The 21,232-nt window shown below is 35.1% G+C and overlaps 1 protein-coding gene across 1 annotated transcript in view; it reads right to left on the reverse strand.

Annotated features, from left to right (window-relative positions):
- Positions 1 to 21,232, reverse strand: part of PIK3C3 (phosphatidylinositol 3-kinase catalytic subunit type 3) — a 138,226-nt gene that overhangs the window by 13,292 nt on the left and 103,702 nt on the right. Inside the window, exons 22-23 of the mRNA XM_008691401.2 lie at positions 10,219 to 10,387; positions 4,392 to 4,482 (exon numbers count right to left, since the gene is read on the reverse strand). Of these exons, the coding sequence (XP_008689623.2) occupies positions 4,392 to 4,482; positions 10,219 to 10,387 (260 nt within the window). The remainder of the gene's footprint in view (positions 1 to 4,391; positions 4,483 to 10,218; positions 10,388 to 21,232) is intronic.

Raw genomic sequence — 21,232 nt, forward strand, 5'->3', positions numbered from 1 at the left:
TATATAATATATTGTTAGTATTATATATTAATATATTATATTATATGTTATATATGATATATTAATATATTATATGTTAATTATATTATATATAAATAATATTATATAAATATATTATTATATAATTATTATATTATATATAAATATTACATATTATTACATATACATAAATATTTATATATAAATATATGTATAGATAAATATATATATAATTTGTTTGTTTTAAAGTTTAGTTAAAAATCAATTTAGAGAGGGGTGCCTGGGTGACTCAGTTAGGTGTCTGCCTTTGGGTCAGGTCATGGTCCCAGGGTCTTGGGATAGAGCCCAGCATCTGGCTCCCTGCTCAGCGGGAAGTCTTCTTCTCTCTCCCTCTCCCTTTGCCTCTCCCCTGGCTCATGCCCTCTCACTCTCAAATAAAGAAATAAAATTTGTAAAAAATCAATTTAGAGAAAGAACGCATTCATTTATTCTTCACCACAAAATAGTATTACCTCATTAAATTACTCTAAACAAACTTATTACCACAGTTTAAAAGATTTCCTTATTACTGGTTTAAAAAAAAACACACACACAAATGAAAAGGCACTGACTGCCAAGGGGTCATGTTTATCCATTAAACTCTTCTCTCTATCCCCTCCGCATTTTTTTTTTTAAAAGAGACTCACCTGTATCAAAAACTAAGAAAATTTAAAACTCCCTAAAGATAGGCAATTGCCTTTTATCAATGCACTCTTCCTAGTAACAAAGTTAATAATATGCTAGAGAATACAATTTTTCTTTTTTTTTTTAATTGAAGTATAGTCAACACACAATGTTACATTAGTTTCTGAATACACACATTTTTTATCTCAAATATTTTAACTTCCCTTTATTCACCAGGACAATCTACAGGAGTTGACTAAGAAGTCTTATTTACATACCACAGGTTCATAAGATATCCCCTTTTAATTTATTCAGAAAGAGCTGACACACCCTGCTTCGTGAGCCTTTCCTGGCCACAAATTTTAAAATTTCCAAAATCAATGCCAACTCAACTTTTCATTTTCCTCTCTCACTTTTTTCTCTAAACACTAATCACGATTAGTATGTTATATATTTTACTTACTTTATCCTGTTTCTTTTCTGTTTCCCTTATTAGAAGGTAAGCTCCATGAGGGTGGAAAATTTTGTTTTATTATTACTATAACTCAAGCACTAAGACAGTGCTTGACACACAGTAAATAGCTCAATAAATAGTACTATTTATCAAAATAAATAACTCTTCAAAAAAAAAAAAAACTAGTATGATCTGTTTGCCCATTTTTGGAAATTAGTCTATCCACCATGCTTTAGTTATACTAGCACATAACACTTTGCTTTATATCAATATGCATTATTTTTATTAGACTACTTGGATAACTTTGGTCTAAATTATTAAAAGGATTAAAGCAACTTTTGTGCAAGCTTCCCATGGCAAAGAGCAGCACACTAACCTACTACTACCAGGTACTTAATGTTTGTGATTGATGATCATATAAATAAATCTGATTAACAAAAATACCATGTGTTCCATATATAAATATTCAATTTCCAAAAAATTAAAACACAACTGATATATACTAAATTAAGTTATGGAGACAAGAAAATACTGTTGCATTTTGTTATGATTACTCAAATAATTTAAATAATCTGTACTTTTCTCAGGCTCAAATGTGCTACTCTATTTCCCTAGTTGGTTTCCAGTCATGAGGTCAACACAAAAATTTCCCAAGTGGTAAGACTTTGAAGTAGTGTTAGCAACTGTTATTTCAACAGGTATAAAAATCTATACTTCTTTAAAAATGAAATATATGACACAAATTTTAGCCTATTCCAGCATAACTTTCCAATATTATTATGACTTTACTGTCAAGTTTATGTTGCAAATAATTACTTCATATTCTTAATAAAAGAGGAGAAAGCAAAGAAACCTTTTATGAAATATCCTTTTGAGTAGATATATGATGAAATACCTTTTTTTCCCAAGGTTCACATAAGTGAAATTAGACTAACAGCTAAGGAGTACCAGTCTAAAGAAAAATAACTAACGCGCATGCTTTTTTTTTTTTTCCTTCACAAAATAAACTGCCTTGTGTGTTAAAAGATAGTGCAGCTAACATAGCTGTAACAAAAGGGCACTGTCCTTAAACAATAAAATCAATTATTTTCTAAAAGAGAAACAGAAACAGAACAAAAGATCTAATAAGAACAAGAACAACATAACTACCAGAAGAAACTGGAAGACTCAGTTTAACAAATACTGCTAGAGAACTTTCAAAATTGACTTTTGAACATGAGTGAAATCAGGGAAGAGTGACTACATGACCAGAGATAAATGGATTTAAAATACACAACAAGGGGCGCCTGGGTGGCACAGCGGTTAAGCGTCTGCCTTCGGCTCAGGGTGTGGTCCCGGCGTTATGGGATCGAGCCCCACATCAGGCCCCTCTGCTGGGAGCCTGCTTCTTCCTCTCCCACTCCCCCTGCTTGTGTTCCCTCTCTCGCTGGCTATCTCTATCTCTGTCGAATAAATAAATAAAATCTTTAAAAAAATAAAATAAAATAAAATAAAATAAAATAAAAATAAAATACACAACAAAACAAGTCCTGAATATATCAATGCAAAAAAAGGGGGGGCAACAATATTTGGAATCTAGTGCACCCATCAATTACAGCCAAGGACCTTTTCATTAACCAACTATATTTCTTGATGAATGAGCTTTAGTCAATAAATAAAAAATAAATGACAAAAAGGAAGTCATGCCAAAAACCAGTGTGATAGCTAGTCTATTTCCTATGGGGAGAAGGGATTTTACTGAAACAGTGCTTGCTGGATAAAATAATAAATGAAGTCTTAACAGAAGCATAATTTTCTTAAATAGCTCAACAATAAAATATTTCCATTAAAACCCCCTCTCAATATTTGTGATAGATTTATAAAACTAGGTAAAAGAAATTCTTATTTATGTTTGCAATGGTCTGAATATTTGCGCCCTCCTCCCCGCAAATCCATGTTGAGATACTAATGCCCAATGTGAAAGATACTAGGGTAGAGCTCTTGGGAGGTGCTTAAGTCATGACAGTGGAACCCCTATAGAAGAAATCACATGGAGCTCCCTAGCACTTCTGCCAGATGAAGATACAAGAAGACTTCAACCCAAAGAGGGCTCTCACCTGACCATACTGGCGCCCTCATCTTGGACTTCTAGATTCCCAAACTATGAGAAATAAATTTCTGTTGTTTATAAGGCATCCATTCTCTGGTACTTTGTTATAGCAGCACAAATGGACTAAGACAATGCTCAATCCAGAGGAAACTTTCTAATAATGTTCAGAGTCTATTATGTCAGAAGTCAGAGCTTTTTGGTACCAATTATTACTTTTATCCCTCACAGAGACTCCATCTCTGAGACTGTTACTGTCCTTTAGTAATTATTTACTTCTGCAAGGCAAAAAGCTATACTATCTTTCAAGTTCAATACTGATAATCACACTGATATTGAAGATCATCTTAAGTTATCTTTGGATTAAAAAAACTGCTTTCAGAGGGCACGTATTATGATGAGCACCAGGTGTTATATTCAACTAATGAATCACTGAACATTAAATCGAAAACTAATGATGTACTATACCTTGGCTAACTGAATTTAAATTAAAAAAATAAATAAATAATAAATTTAAAAAATAAAAATAAAAAAATAAATTAAATTGTGCTTTCTACTTACTACCTCCTACCTCCCCTCCCCTCACCGAATCAGAGAATCAGAAGCTAATCCAGACAAAAATCTTCAAATCTGCCGCCCTTCCTCCCATCTCTTGTCAGAATTCATGGTACAACAACTCTGAATCACTGTTCATCTATACAAAGACTATCCTTTTTTCTTTTCCTTGTACGTCGAGTTAAAAGGCAGTTCTCTACTCTGCTGACACAGTAAGAAACCCCTGTAACCAAGGATATGGATAGGAAGGATAAAAAATGGTCTTTTCTCCTAGTTAGGATTATAATATTTTGTCTCTGATCTTTAGCATGCACGGTCTAGGAGTGCAAGAATCAGATATCCTATCAGGAGTATTAAAGAAGAGCTAAACTTTCTAGGGAATAAAAAAAAACAGGGGTAGTAGTAGTAAGCTTTCTCTGTAGATACATCAATGACCTAGTCATGTGACTGTGGGTATGAACAGAACTGGCTGCAGGGACCAGAGAAGCTGTTGCATTCTGGAAGGTGAAAAAATTATACAAAAGGTCTCTTTCTTAATTTATGTTACTTCAGAGCCTAGAGTCAAGGACATCAAGAGGAAATGAGTTATTAAAACCTTAACGTCCTTTATATATGAAAAGTAGACTATGATACATGACAATGTACAAAAATTACCTTTTTCACAGTCTTATCTGGTTCAAGAGCAATATCTGGAATGTTTGCATCCACCATCAGGGAAAACAAGTTCAAAATCAGGTTAGAATACCTAAAGAAGAGTGGGAAAGAAAAAAAAATAGCAATGTGTTAGACTTCTGGAGTTCCTTCTCCTGTCAAGAATACTCCTAGAAGCAGTTGTACCTGGATCTTTACTATAACTCTTCCAGAATACAGAATGTGCCATTATCAGTTGGTCTCAATGAAAAGCAAGCTTTGAAAAAGTATCTTATTCTGGGGTCTCGATATAATGCCCTTTCTATGTCTCGCACTACGGGATAAACTTTTGAAGTAGTCATCTAATGTCATTCATTTCATTCTTACATAAGGATATTCTTTTTAGGAGAAATCTAAGGAGATTCCACTTTATACCTAATTAGCATTTACTAAACACTGAAGAACTGTCTTTGCTAGATGATATCAAGAATCTGCTACCTTAAGACCACCTCAGTGTGTCACGGCTAAAGGAATGAAAGAGATATACAGTCATCCCACTAATCATTCAGGAATATCCCTCCAGGGCTATTAATCACCATTCTAGGAACTACGGCAGCTCATCTGGATATAAGCAATCCTAAATGAAGGAGAAAATAGCTAGTACTCAATTAAAGATAGGTTAGATATATAAATAATACCATCTTTGGACTATGCTGGCCCTATAGGAACTAAAGGTTTATCCTCACCAATGCTCAAACTCTTCTACTTCCTCTCCCTCTAAAAAGAATGGTATGACTCCAAATGTTCATATCCAGAAGTGGAGCCTTGTGGGGAAGGTATAAGTGTATCCTGGGCATAATCCACCTCCTGCTCCAGAACATTCTTCCCTTACACAGTTATAATTTTTCTGGATGGCCCCTTCTTAGAACTGTAGCGATAGAAGAGATTCAGGTTTGACTTTGGGGACGGATGTGAGTAAATGAAGCTTTGTTTTTAGGCAATAAAGGCTTTTAGCTGATCTCAGTAAAAGTATCAACAAGTACCCTCCATGTCTTCTCTAGGGATGGAGATCAGGCATTAGGTGATACAGGACCTCTATGCTAGCCATCTACTTATGCATTATATAAAAAGGCACAAGTTGGCAGAAGTAGCCAACAAGGCAAAAAGAAAACAGAGGAGTGGGTTACATCAAATCTAAGAAAGGTTTTCAGGAACAAAGGAGTGCTCAACTGTGTCAAAGATGCTAGGAAGCAAAGCGGCCACTAGATTTGGTATAGGTAACTGTATATCTTGATAAAATTAGTTTTAATAGCAGAGTAGGGCTGGAAGTCTTACTGGAGAAGGCTGAAGGAAGAAAAGGAGGCAAGTTAGTGGAGACAGCGAGAATTGACCTTTTTAAAGCAGATGGGTTGTGAAAGAGAATAAAGAACTACAGCAGGAGTACAATGTCTAGTGATACCCCTGCCTACTCCCCACTAGACGCCAGTGGTACTCACCCAGTTGTGACAACCAAAACTGTCTGTGGACATTGCAAAATGTGCTTTGGGGGAAAGGGTAGTGTAAAATAGGTCAAACTGAGAACCACTATTTAAAACTAATGGTGCGAACACCGTGGCTGCTGGCTTTTCTTTAGTAACATACAGCTGTTGCACTGCATGAAATAGGAAGACACACAGTTCTGATTAGAGATGAAGGGTCAGCAGGTGAGGTTACAGGACTGGATAAAAATGTGTAAGAAAGTTGAGAGAGAAGGGCAGTGATCATAGTTTGAGGCCATAAAATTCAGTGGGGAAAAGAGAAAAGTGAGACTATAAGGTAGATTTTATATGGTGGAATGGCAACAAGACTGGATCTATCAATGAGGTTGCAGACTTCCAGGAATGAGTATAATGCAAAAATTAGCTGTAAGGACAGATGTTGGTCAGAGAGTGGAAAGCTTGTGATTGAGATTTTGGAGGGGTAAATTAATGGTACTGATGAGAGGGAGTGGACAAGGTTGGCTCTATAGGAAGAGAACAAGGCCCTCAGACATCAGGTCATGGCTGGAGCATTCAATGTCTGAATGGTGAAATCACAGCAGCAGTCATGAAGAAGGCAACACAAGTGTGATGGGGAGATACACAATAGGTAGCAGTGGGGAGAATATCTATTGGTGTGATCTCATGGTATGTGTGCTTACACTTTTCTTCTTTAAGCAAGCAAGGAAAGAAATGGTTTGGAAGTTGCAATAGGGACCAAGGAGGGCACCAAGCTTTGAGAAAGGTAGGACATGGAAATCAAGAAGATCCACTTGAGAGGGCTGCAAGGACCATGCATGGTATCAGCACAGTACAGCCAGCTGCTATGTATTATGTCATGAAAAAAATATGCTCTTTCAATGAACCCTCAATTATTTGCACTCTGCTCTGCTGACTATACAGTTTTTCCCAATCTTGCCATAAGGGAATCTCAGGAATACATCATAGGGTAGACACACAGAGTAACACAAGGAGGGGAAAACAAGGCTCAATTTTGAAAAGGATATTTCAGAGGTTCTCAAAACTGGCTGCCCATTAGACTCACCTGGGAGCTTCTTAAAAATATTAATTCCTAAGTCCAATCCCAGACCAAGCAAATTTGACAGGCCTCAAAGCCATTTTTCCCCCTAAAGTTCCCCCAGGTAATTCTAATGGGCAGCCAGGATCTATGTTAAAATGTTTGCCTTCATGGAAGCGTATGTGTGTTCCTTTTTTAAAAGGAAATATTAATGTTTTCTAGATTATCTGTTGGTTTTAATTTAGCCACCCATGCTGCTATTATTGCAGCAAAAGAAAACAAAATGTAAATAAATATAAAATGGGATATTGTATAAGAAGCTTAAACATCCAATTTGTAGAAAATCTGTCACTACCTTAACTGTATTAATCTTTTACATCTGTTGCTACGAATCTGCATTTTCTATTTAAGATAGGGCACGTGATCCCCAAAAGGAAAGTATAAATTAAATAGCTCATTCAATATTCTACCCAGAAAAATTGATTTAAAGGTTACTAGACATCTTTAAAACCATTATCAAAAGAAAATATAAGGTCATCCAAAGATGGTCTAAATTGTTCATCGAAAACCTTCAATACTAAAAAGAGAAATGCATTTAACTACATTAAGTGAGGTTTCCAGAGGTCTACTTCTCCTACAGTATATCCACTTTGCATGCAACAAATATTGAAGAAGAATCCTACAAAAAAGAGATTTATTTAACAAGTGTACTACTTCAAGGAGGGAGAACAATGAAGTTAATGACAAAATGAAGTATGATCAATAGAGTCACGGCGTTTGTTAACTATGCAAACATTCTCAGACAATGTAAGAACTTTATTTGATATAGTCAAATGCATTCCTAATTTCAGTACTTTTACTGGTAAATTTAGGCTGTCTTTGTATCCTAAGTATCTATTAATGTTTGGCATATACGTGGGTTTAGAGAAGGAGTTATGTTTTCCTTGGACACTTAAAATACTTCAGCATTACTCTTGATATGAGACAGTATTCAAAAACCAAATTTACCAATTATTGATGTATTAGGTATTGGTTAATAAAAGAGATGATGATGTATTTTGTTACATGAGAATCATAACACCATAAAATGTGTTCTGACATCTATACGATTGTAACCAATCATAAGTTAGTTCAAAAGGGACCGCTCTGTTTACTTGGTCCAATGTTAGTGAATGGTTTTTTGCTGCAGAAAATGATCACCAGTCAACAGAAACCATGAAAAGAAGGTGGTTTATCATACCTACAAACCCTAATTTTAAAAAAGTGCCAAATAACCTTAGTTCTAAACACACTTTCAAGAATCAGGTTAATTCTTATGGCATAAAGGCAATATTTTTACTAACAGAACCATGTTCTAAAATACAACATTAAAAAATAAATGCAGGCACCTGGGTGGCTCAGTTGGTTAAGCGTCTGACTCTTGGTTTCCGCTCAGGTAGTGATCTCAGGGTTGTGAGATCAAGCCCCACAACAGGCTCTGTGCTCAGCATGGATTATGCTTGAGATTCTCTCTCCCTCTCCTTCTGCCCCTCCCCACTGCACTCTCTCCCTCTAAGACAAATAAATGAAATCTTTTAAAAAATTAAAAATAAGAAAAATAAAAGTTGATTAAAATATTGGGGTCCAGCTGACCTTAACCAAAGTATTGTGAAATTTTAAAAAATAAAAAATAAAGCAGTTTTCATGGAGACTTAACATAAAATTATTTAGATTAATCTCTGTGATTTTTCTTAGTAGTGATGAAAGTTAACTTTGGCTTCACATTAATAACCTGCCTGTTTTCTCCTTCTACTGAATTGCTACTAATCCATTATCAATGACAGTTTATAAAGCACATTGTTTTCCTTCTGCTTTCAGTAAGATAGAGCACCTTTGACATTTCTCCAGTTATCATTTCATATCATTCTGTCTGCCTCATCACTGAGAATGTCATGGTTCCATCTAGTTTTTGGTAGGCTTTGACTATTTTAAATTAAAAATCCCAGATATTAAAGTGGAACTCTCATCTCATCTCTCTGAAAGTGCTTCTGCATCAACAGACAAATCAAAGAGCACTGATTTCATTATTCTTTCAGCATTTCTGGTAAGTCAAACTGAGTCACTCTGCCACCTAAAGGATAAATAGTGTGGCTGTTTGTAACATGCACATCGGAGTTTGTGACACGTGGTTAAGTTAACAATGAAGGCCTAATGAGTCACTGAGAAAATGAACTCCGATTAATAGAGTCCAGCCATTCTCCTAGGACCAGCAGCATCAACATCACCCAGGAACATGACCTCACCCCAGATATGAAGCAGAAATTCTGGGGGTTCTCATTTAATAAACATACAGAGTGTCTGTATTCTAACCACTACATGAGTAACTGAGGTTACAAAGACAAACGAGACAGAGCCCACATGCATAGGCAACTTACTGTCTACCAGTTGAATATTTTCACTGGGAAGAGGTGAAAGAAGGTATGTCTCCTCGGCTGGGAGTTTCTGCATAGTTAAGTTGGGTCAACTGATCCTGTCATTTTTGACTAATCACCATAACCATGTCCTAAATTTAACAAACATGACTTATTTTTTTTTTCTGATGATATATGATGTTAAGTCCTAAGTAAACTAGGATGAAGAAAGCAGAGACAGAGTAGCACTGGAGAAAGAAGGGGCAGAGAAAAATCAACTTTTTTCCTTTAGCAGGATGACGGATAAGGTGCTAAAAAGAGACAAAATCATATGTAACATTTATTCTCCCATCATTTAACAAACTCCTAAATGCTCCTGAAGAGCAATCGAAACTAAGGCTGATAAAGTTGCTACAGAATAAAAATGAATGGATTAGTATCACTTTAAATAAGCTAAATGCTTCATTCTTCGATCAAGAAGTACGAAGTGAGCTTGGGAGAAGGACAAGAACTCAACATCATGATTATAATCCTTCAAGACTGGCTTTGGGGAGATGTGAATGGTTATGAAGGCTCTTAATCTTTTCTCCATCCCAGCACTGTCAAAGCACACAGAGTATATTTTATTAAAATGACTTTAACCCTCTGATTTTGAAGCCTCCCTGTTTGCCTAATCTTATGTAATGTAAGCTTCCTATTTGGTGGCATTTAGCAATCAAATAATTAGTAGGAAAGCAAGAAATTCTTTTTTCTTTTGCTATCAGACTATTTATCAAAATAGAAATCAAATATGCGTTAAGAAATCCTTTTGCCTGTGTCATTCTGGAGAAGAGTGATGCTAAAGAATGTATACATTTGAACAACTCCTTTCCTTGCTCTATGAAATGAATTTATCAAAATTCTTTATGTCAAGCAAACCAACTTACCTTCGAAGGTGGAGAAAAGCCGTGTAACACTGTTTACGGAACTCTTGGTACTGCTCACTCTGGGTTCCCCCCATTCCTTCTACCATTTCTTTATTCAGCTTCATTGGAGGAGGAAGAGGCTTCGGATCCCGACCCAAAATATATCCAAAGTCTATGTGGAAGAGTTTGCCTGGATGTTGATAAGAAACTCATTTGTTTCCAGAATTATCTTTAAAAACTGAGAAGGGGATATGTCATATAATTGGTATAAGCAGTGTCTCTTCATAAAGAATAGATGAAGTCTATTAAATTGTTTAATCCTCTTAACCCAGGCTTGGGAGTGGTCTTCAGAGCATTTTGGAGTTCACTTTAACTTTACATTTAGTCAGATGAAACTACAGTTAAAATAATCTCAGAGTAATATTAATTTATATTCCACTTTTACATCTTCAAAATCAAAGACAGCCAAAGGCTAGATAACTTTTTAAGGTATTAGCAGAAATTAGTATTTTGTAGCCAATTCCTCATGCTAAAGTTTACACAAACCCCATTCATAAGCAGAAGACCTTTTCTTTTAAGTACTCCTGAGATGAATCCTTTAACTTATCACTGCTCCCCTTACCAAAACAAAACAAAATTCCCAAATTTCAGATTACATTCTTTAGCTGCATCTGAACCATTTTCAACTAATCCATGTCACTCGGTAGCTGCAGACTAGGAAGCCACAGGATTTATGCCTAAATGTCTGAAGACAGCTACAGCGCCCATGACGACAAACCCTAGGACAGTTACCTAAGCCCACAGACAAGATATATAAGAATGTGACCCATCATTCACTTTAGAGAATGATTCACCATTGAATTCATAAAGCATCCTGTGATTTACAAGTAGGTATAAAAGAGGATACATTTTAACAGAAAAAGTACCCCCTGGATCCTACAACCCACGCTCCGCCAGGGCAGGAATTTACGCCCGTTTTGCGTGCGGCCGTATCCCCAGCCTCAGAACAGTTTCTGGCACACAGTAGGCATTTACTGTTGAAAGAAGGAATGAATTCATTTAAAATGTCAGCCAAAAATCTCCCTAGTGCAATCTGCCCATTCTTGTTTGTCTTGTAATACATTATATGACCTGTTTTATGTGAAAACCTATCCTTCATCATGTATTTGGGAAGTTCAGGTACCCTCGCCGCCCCTTCAAGGGCAGCAGCCACAAATTCTCCTCCTTCAAGTACATGTAGTGAGTTTGGGCATAGTTTTGCCATCTTGCAAAATATTTTTATACATTAATTCTACCATTAACACGTTAGCTAAACCCTCTACCTCTTTCTCTGAGCATTATTATGTTACTCGTGAATGTTATACTCCATCATTAGGTCACTGTTGGAAATAGAAAACAATGATGGGCACAGAATGACTCCAGGTGTGGCCACGAAGTCCCAGGTGAACAGTGATGCAAGGGCAGGCCCTCTGAGTCAGCAGTATAATTGCTGTACAACTGACACCTTCATGTTTCACTTGATCAGGTATGTGACCCTGACAAAGCCACTTAATGTTTCTAAGCCTCACTTTCTAAGCTGCAAAATAGGTTGTTAATTACCTCATAAGACAGAATTAAAAGAGATAATACATTTAATACTTAACACAGTATCAGGTATACAGAAAATGGTCTAAATGTCTGCTGTCATTGTAATTATTTCCAACTAAGCTACAGATGAGTGTGTCAAGCAAAATAACGAAAAACCTCATTTAAGTCAAGAATGATTACACCCATAGCCTCGTCCCATTTTAGAAGCTATATCCCTAAGAGGAAAAAATCATCTAGTCTGAACGCAAAACCAAATCAAGCTATTTAATATCTAATGACCAGGTCTTTTAAAGGTGCTTAGAAATGATTATCTTAAATACTTCAAATACCACTTTTTAAAAAAATTTAAAATACTGAACTCTGTTCAAAAATAAATATTAATAACTACCATCTTAAAGATGTTTAAAATACACTGAATTGGTATTTATGTCCCTTATACTTGAGACCACAACTGCCAGGAATTAGTAAAATTAAATATTAAAGGGATAAGCAATCTTATTATTTGCAACTCTTCCCAGACACTGTTCTTACAATGAAAAACTAAATAATACATTAAGTTGGAAATGCTATACAACTTTGAAAATGAGAAAGAACTTTAGATCTGCCAAGGCCAGGTAATAAAAAAAAGTCCAAATTTAAGGCAATAATGATATTAAATTTAAGTAAAATTCACAGACACTGGTGCTATTTTCACACAACTCTAAAGAAAACTATGCTGAAAATGATCTGGAGTAGAGAGCAGACATTGTACTACATCTAGGACACAGGGTTCATGTATGAAGAGAAACAACTGTTTATACACACGTATACGCATAAAAACAAGTATCTGGAGGTTTAAACACTATCATCGCTGGCTATAGATAGAATAAGTGACCATTATCAATGCAATCACTGCACTGAAAACCAGTTTTCCTTTTATCCACATCAATCTCCTTGTCTTTTTTTTTTTAAGCTTATACCAGGCTTAAAATGTTCTGTTCAAATTGGAGAACTGATGGAAGTCTCATAAGAACTTTTTAAACAAATGTGTCTATCTATTACAGTAAATGACAGATAGGAGGTGAAGGGAGAAGGAATTACAATTAGATATAGAGAGCAAGGAACCTGTAGAGAATTAAAAAGGGGTGTTGTCCCCCCCAAAATAACAGAGCAACAGCTTAGCAAAATGGTTCCTCTAGCTTACACCAGGGCTACCTACAAGGCATGCATCTGGCACGCATCTGGTAGGGAGTTACTAGTGAGGCTCCTACTCCACCTATTCATATCAAAACACTTCAGCAAAGTGTGTAATGAAATTGTTCACTTAGCTTTCTCCCCCAAGCTAAACTCTTCCTGAACCATTAAGAGTCTTATAATCAAGAATCCTGCTTCATTTATTTTTATATAGTACAGAAACCGAGGATAGTGCCTAGCATGAAGAAGCACTGTGTGACTATTCTGCATGTATTTAACCAAGGATATCTCAATTTCACATTTACAGTTTTAGACAACTTTTAAAAACATTGTTAATACAAAAATTTCCTTCTAGAAACCAGAGAGTTCTTGTGAGAAGTTGTTTGTTTTAAAATTTTTGTATCTTCGTTTCCATGATAAAATAAGTAGAGTCTGAGTCTGGATCACCTAGATCCTTACTACTTAGTACTATCCTGTAATTTCAGTGTTTTTGAGGGGGTTGGTATTAAACAACAAAGCTACTTCAATTGTTTCAAGCTGACACTAACAGAAGCAGAAGTGGTTATACCTTGAAATTATATAACATCCTGAACAAAGGTTATAAAGTAGTTCAAGGAGAGAAAAGCAGTTTAAGAATATTCACATGGGATACGATATTAATGGCACTCTGAACTCAAACTCATGCTATACTATCTGTACCATATTCACCCTACAAGTGACAATTTAGTTTCAACATTACTTCATCTGTCACATTAATGTTGCTGGATTACATTTTGCCAGTCTGTAACATGATTTAATTTATAAATCTGCTTTTACCTTATAGTTACAGAAAAGTAGATGCATAAGAAGTTAATATCAGATTTTATGTCATACATATTCAAGATTATAAAATGTAATATCAACACAATGGGTTTTACTGCTATTGAAAACAGTTCTGTGTATTACTCATGATTGAAAAACACCATTTCAGAATTCCAAAATGGGCTTCAGAGGTCCCTAACCACAATAAAATTGGGGGAAATCCATAGACTTCCCCAAATTCTCAAGGGAAGTCCATCTTCCCCAAAAAGATGAGAAACTACTTTTAGAATAAGGAGTTTGATAACTGTAGTACTTCCTGGGAAAGCATCATCACCTAATCCTTTAAGGTTCAAGGGAATATGCCATCACTGAATTTTCCATGATTTGGTAAAAAGTCCCTGATCGACTTCTGTTAAGGAATTCACTGCCATCAACTAAACATGTATCCTCTGTTCAGCTAAACTAAGCTCCTTATTTTGTGCTTTACTCTCACTCTGAGTTCCCATTTATGTTCTACAAATTTGTTAGACAAATACCATTCTATCCTTCAAGAGTTAAAGAGATGAGAGGCTTACAATATTATAGGTACAGATAAACCTTCCTTGGTTTTTTTAAATTATTTAAATAATGTTTTGTTTTGGGGTGCCTGGTGGCTCAGTCAGTTACGAGGCTGAGTCTTGGTTTGGGCTCAGGTCATGATCTCAGGGTTGTGAGATCCCGCCCCGTGCTGGGCTCCCAACTCGGAAGGGAGTCTGCTTGAGGGATTTCTTTCCCTCTCCCTTTGCCCCTCCCCCAACTTGCACAAACTCTCTCTCTGAAATAAATGAATCTTCAAAAAAATATGTTTTGTTTTGTTACCAATATAATCTCTAATAATACTCAGCACTTAAGCAGATAACCTATCTGACCAATCTTTGATTCAAAACTGATTTTTTAAAATAAATCATGCTACCCTAATATCAAACTGTATCAGCCATCACAGAAGGCTTATTTAATGGGATCCATCCTTTAATAGGATTCCTAGCTCCACTTTTCTCCATTTCACTACAGGCATTACTGGAATTCCAATGTCAGCTCTGCATCACTGCTTGCAAATGGAGGGTATATATCTATCCTTCTTGTAAGAAAACTCTCAAAGAACAGGATTACTGCTTAATTATAAGGCATAAAGGATTCAGTATCTAACAATGAAAACCATTATTTGCAAGTTCAAAGAGTCATGTATTCTGAAAAGAGGCTATTAATGTTTTAAGAAAATTCATCCTCGTTGATACCAAAGGGAATGGCTCTTTTAAAGTTAATGTCTAAAGTGAAACTTGTAATGATTTTTAAAATGCACTTCATGAAATTAAAAAAAAATGTTTAAGAAATTCAGAAAGTATGTGCTTATTCAAATCTATTAACAAATCTATTAATCTTAAACAGTCAAGAGATAAAGTGTATATAAAACAAACTGAATGTTGATTGTAATACCCCCTTTTGTCCCTGACTTGAAATACAAAGGGAATAAGAGGTGCTAATTAAATTTCCCAGTTATTTTAATAAGTGACATTAACTTATTTCTAAAATTGTGGCTCAAAGCGTTTGTAGTTCTTGGATTAAAGAGAACAGATACTGCTTTTTTTAATTTCCCTTTTGTCTATCCAATAATTACATATGACCAATCTCAAAATTGTACTTTTTCCATTTTTTCACACCTCTGCTTATTCCTTCTACTTGACTCACTTCTGTTCCCCATAATCCAAACTCTGTTTTTGAAAATCCCACACAAGCCCCAAATTCACATATTCTTCCCTGCCACTCTATAGTAAGTTTCCCACTCTTTCGTTTCTTTGCATACGACCTTACATTTTACTATTTTTTCCACAAAATGCTTTATTTCTTACATGAACGTTGCATTTTTCTTATGTTTTCTTATGTGAATGTTGAAGGGTCCTACCATGAAACCTAGAAAAAAAGAAGCTGGCGAACAACCACTTACTGATACAATGGAACCTATATTTTTGAAATTAAAAATACTCCCTAAGCTACAGTCCCAATACTCCCAGTACTTAATAGTTAGTTAAGCCCTTACAATATACTTGGTTAGAGCTATTTTCACTTATAGTTAAAAGCATAGTAGTGATCAAATATTTTTCAGTAATAGTTTTTGAGTAATGAAGAACAATAAGACATATGTAAGTACAGATCAGTATAAACATTCCAATTATCTGCTAAATATTTCATGTAATTTTTTCATATTCAACTGTTAAGATCTTAGGTTTCTTATGAATAGGGACAAAATTAAGCTAACTAATGAAAAGGGGACAGACTATTCAAGAAAAACAAATTTTTAAATGTTATATATTTTCATTTTTCCTGTAGTCATTAAAGCCAATAAAGGTTTTATTCCCTGAAGTATTCTTTTCTTCTGGAGAACTATTTTAATGTCTAAAGAAGAACAGAAACCCTTGGAAGATCAAAACAAAACAAAACCAAACCAAAAGAACTACAATGGCCTTTGATGATCAATTCTAAAATTTTTTTGTCTCAGGGCCCTTGTATGCTCTTAAAAATTATTGAGGGCCCCCAATAAGCCTTAGTTGGGCTATGTCTATTGATATTTACTGCATTTAAAATTAAAACTGAGACCTTTTAAAGGTATTAACCTAAAAATAATAAATCAACAAGATTTTAACATTTTTTTTCTGATTAATAACTATTTTCTAATACAAAAAAATTTGGTGAGGTGAGTGGCACTCCTTACATTTTGCAAATCTCTTTAATGTCTGGGTTAATAGGAGACAGCTGGATTCTCATATTTGATTCTTTCTACCTATCATGATATTTTGCTTTAAGTAAGAGAAGAAAATCCAGCCTCTAAATAGATATGGACTTTTAGGAGGAACGATAATTTTAATAACCTTTTCAGATAATTATGGATAGTTTCTTTGCTACTGAAACAAATTCTCAGACCTTTACCATACGTACTGAATCAGAAACTGAGCCTGAGGCCCAGCAACCTGTAATTTAACTTGCTCTTCGGGTGATACTGATACAAGCCAAAGCTTGAGGACTCCTGATCTACTTTATACTAATACAACTCTCAACTGCAGTTAGGTCACTGTGGAGGGGATACTGGCAAGGTGAATTACCTCAATGAATTAAAACTCATATTCAACGCTAATGGTTACAGTTTCCCTGTGTGGTACAACCTCATTACTTTAAAAATTGACACATTTTTTGTTCAAGAGGTCACTATAAAAATGTACTTTTTATTAATCTAATTTATGGTTGCTAGTCTATGGTGGAACTTGAACTTGAATGCTTTAAAGTACATTAAAATTTAACCCTCTCCAAAATCACTTATTGCAAAAGAAAACAAATACAGTGTCTACCCAGCTTTAAGAAATATATCACCTAATAAGAAAACTTAAAAAAAAGAAAGGTAATATCCAAATCTACAGTTTTACTTCAGTGGTTGAATTAAGCTTTGCCATATAAAAGGTGATACAAAAGGAGGTAGATTGATTTGTCTCCACAATGTGACTTTAAACCAATCTAACCAACTTATATATTACCTGCAAAGGTATTGCTTATTTCAGCTTCTGGGTATTTTTACTGGAATGTGTGCTTTTTTTCCACTTGTATCCCATAGAAACCCAACACATTCTTCATGACTCAGTCTAAGTTACTTTCTCAATGAGGTAATTTCCAGCTCCTTAAGCACAAAGAGTATAGCACTTTATCATTTTTTATTCCTTCTAATGAGAAGAAATGATGTCCTTCTAAAACAAACTTAAAAAAAAAAAAAACAGCACTCTTAACAGCAACCATTAACCTTTTCTTTCTGATAGGTTTCAATAAACATAAGAAGGCTGACTTCCTGATACTGAATATTCAAGAAACTTTCAAAAACTCACATTTCAAACAATGTCTAAAAAGAAAACTATTCACATGAAGGTAAGTCCTTCTCATTATCTAAGCATCTAAAGTAATGATTAATAAAGACTAAAAAAGTGTTTATGGATTAAAAAGGGGCGGTCTTATGTGTCTGGTTCTCTTTTGCATTCCTGAACTGAGAAAAACCAATCAAATCAGCAAATAACACTGTGTCCACAGTCTACAGTAAAAATAAGTGTAGGCAGCAAACAGATTATTCTAGAAAACCTAAGGATGGATAAAAATGACATGAAAACACTTAGTTCATTTATTCCTTTTAAAAGCATTTATGAGGTGCCTACTAAATGCATGAAGCTTTTTATTCCTCCCTTCTCTCAAGTCCCAGAGAATAAATAGGCACATTAAGAAAGTAAGTCTATAGATCGAGATTTTACGGTATATTTCACCTACCAAACTAATTAACTTAAATACAAATAGCTTAGGAAGCACCACCACTTGAACAGTTAACTAAATTCTTTCTAGGTAAGATTTTGAACTACTGTGTTATGCCCCAAGAAAAAAAATAAAACACATAATCAAACATGTTTCTTTTCAAAATCTCAAGATTTACCTTAAAACATAGAAAGAGTAAGATGAAATCAATGATCAAATTGACTGTTTCTCTTTTATAAACCTTCCTATACTGGGGCACCTGGGGGGTTCAGTCGGTTAAGTGTCCAACCCTTGATTTCAGCTCAGGTCATAATCTCAGGGTCCTGAGATCAAGCCCCACATCAGGCTCCACACTGGGCATGGAGCCTACTTAAGATTCTCTGTCTCTCTCTCCCTCTGCCCTCAACCCCAACAAACAAACAAACAAACCTTCCTATACTACTAAAATAAAGAGCCACTCAAAACAGAATTTAAAAGGCAGTAACTTAAAAGAGTTCAGATTTTAGGGTGGGAAAAAGGAATTTTTGAAGTATATTATTTTTTATGTCTAAAATTATGACTCCAAATAAAAGCTACATAAGCCAAAAAAGGAAAGCTCTCTTATTTCCTGGTAGTAAAACAAACAAAACCGTACCAGCTAGCCAGCCCTTAAGGAATGTTTACTATACGCTCAGTACATACAAAAACTCTACCATATTATCTTATTCAACCCTCACACTATCACCAAAGACAGGTTCTGTTATTATTTGCACATTCAGAAAAGAGACTGAGTCACCGACATAAACAACTTACCCAGTCACCCAACAGTGAAGGGGCAACTAAACCCAAAAACTTTTACTTTAGAACCTGAATATTAACTCCAATGTAAGACTGTTCCTCAGATTTAAAAAAGGAAGTGAATCAATTTCATATAAAATTAAAGAAGGATAAAGAAGAAAAGTGCTCAATTAAGCTAACAATGACTTTCTTAACTTCGAGCTTTTGGACAAAAGATTCAGAGAGTATTTATTACTCTGAAGTGCTGAGACAGACAAAATGCCACCATTCCTCTCACTACACAAATGCACAACTTCAGATTGGAAGAGCCATCCTTGGAACCTAGACAGAACTTTCCATTTACTAAAGACACCTAGCTCCTAGTTTCCACTTGTGAATGTTTTTCAGTTATTTATATACTAATATTAAATGTTCATCCTATTGTAAAGTCTGTATATCATAAACAACAAAGCTTTTCAGTTATACTGGTCCTGTTTTTTCCCCAAATTTTAAAAAATGAAAAAAAAAAAAAAACCCAAAAACCATAAAACAAAAAACTTTCCCAAGTGTTGAGATAACTCAAAGCATGTTCCATCTGAGCCCTGCCACAATAGAATTACCCTGGATAAACTTCTAAAAGCTTCCTCAAAGGGCACCAAATCTGAAAAAAAAAAAAAAAAAAAAAAAAAAAATCACGTTTTCCAATGCCACTGTAGAGCTTAAATTTTTAATTTCTTGCCCAGAAAATGCTGTATCACTGCATTAATAAGTAAAATACCACTCACTCCAAATTTGCTTCAGGAAAACAATGTAGTGACCACATGGCAATACACTGACAAAGGAATTTCCAGACTTTCACATTTATGGTGGACACACATCGCCCTCTGCTGGACAAGCTGAGGATACTTCAACCAAGCAAGAGTATCCACAGCCCAATAAATACGGGCAAAAGAATTTCTGGGAAAATCTGGAATCGAGACTCACATTTTGCATTTTTGCACACTATTGTTGCATACATTTTACAAATCTTTCTATGCAGGGAAACATTTTCCTCCACAAGCTCCTAAAGTTACCAGTCTGAACCTTTGGTGTCTCATCTAAATTTACAGGTAGAACAGTATGCTGGGGGCAAATCCCCAAGAATCCCCAGTAAAATGAAACTTATGTGTCTTCTCCCTCTCTGTTCCATCTCTCTTACCAGGGAACTGGGCATAGATCAATCAGTGGAACTGTGATTACCATTCCAAACCACTTTCATCCCAAAGCAGAGTCATAGACACTAAATCTATTCAGGCTGGCAAGTCAGAAGACAAAAGGTATTTTATGTTGAAGAATGGGAGAAATGTTATTTATCATTAGAAAAAAAAAAAAAAAAAACAAAAACTGCTCCACCACAACTGAGACTGGAGAGTTAGAGAAGAGAATCTAAAACTTTAACATGTCGCAGTCTGTGCTGAAGGCATAATGGATCTAAAATAAACAGTGGAAGGGCTTCATGATATTTGAGGCATTTTTAACTACAAGTACTGAAGTGTATTTCCTGCAATGAACCACATTCAAATTCACTTTAAATATATAATAGTTGTCTAAACTATACGAAGTCTAATTATAGCACATATGTAATTAATATAACTTAAAAACTCTTTGAAATATGGGCTTTCAGTAAAAAATGACTATAAACACAAAAAAATTAAAAATAAATCATTACAGGGGCGCCTGGGTGGCACAGCGGTTGGGCGTCTGCCTTCGGCTCAGGGCATGATCCCGGCGTTATGGGATCGAGCCCCACATTAGGCTCCTCCGCTATGAGCCTGCTTCTTCCTCTCCCACTCCCCCTGCTTGTGTTCCCTCTCTCGCTGGCTGTCTCTATCTCTGTCGAATAAATAAACAAAATCTTTAAAAATAAATAAATAAATCATTACAAATTTTAGAAGTTGAGAAACGCATTATACTTCCATTTGTCTTGACATAATTGGTGTTTCCTTATATAATTTAATTTCATTCAAAATGAACTTGAAAATTAAAAACATTTATCCTAGTAATACTTAAAATTGTAACTGTATATATAAATGGATGAAATAACTAAAGACAGTTAAGAAAAAATAACTGAAAGAAATGCTGTTTCAAAAGAAAGAGAATGTCTCTCATCTAGCACATGGTTAAGTTTTTGATTTTTTAAAGCCAAATTTGGAGCACCCTCTAGTGGAAAACTGGTGACAAGACGCTTAAAACCTTCTGCTTCTGAAATTTTATACTTCTAATTCCACTAAAACAAGTAACTGTGACCTGGACCACAGTATATTAATAGACTCCGCTTTCCAAATTTTATTCTTAAAATATCCCTATCAACACACACACACACAGACACACACACAAAAAGAAGTTCTCAAAGTCCAAAAGAAAA

The sequence above is a fragment of the Ursus maritimus genome, unplaced genomic scaffold (assembly GCF_017311325.1).
Source record: "Ursus maritimus isolate PB19 unplaced genomic scaffold, ASM1731132v1 scaffold_18, whole genome shotgun sequence".
In the NCBI taxonomy this organism is placed as follows: domain Eukaryota; kingdom Metazoa; phylum Chordata; class Mammalia; order Carnivora; family Ursidae; genus Ursus; species Ursus maritimus.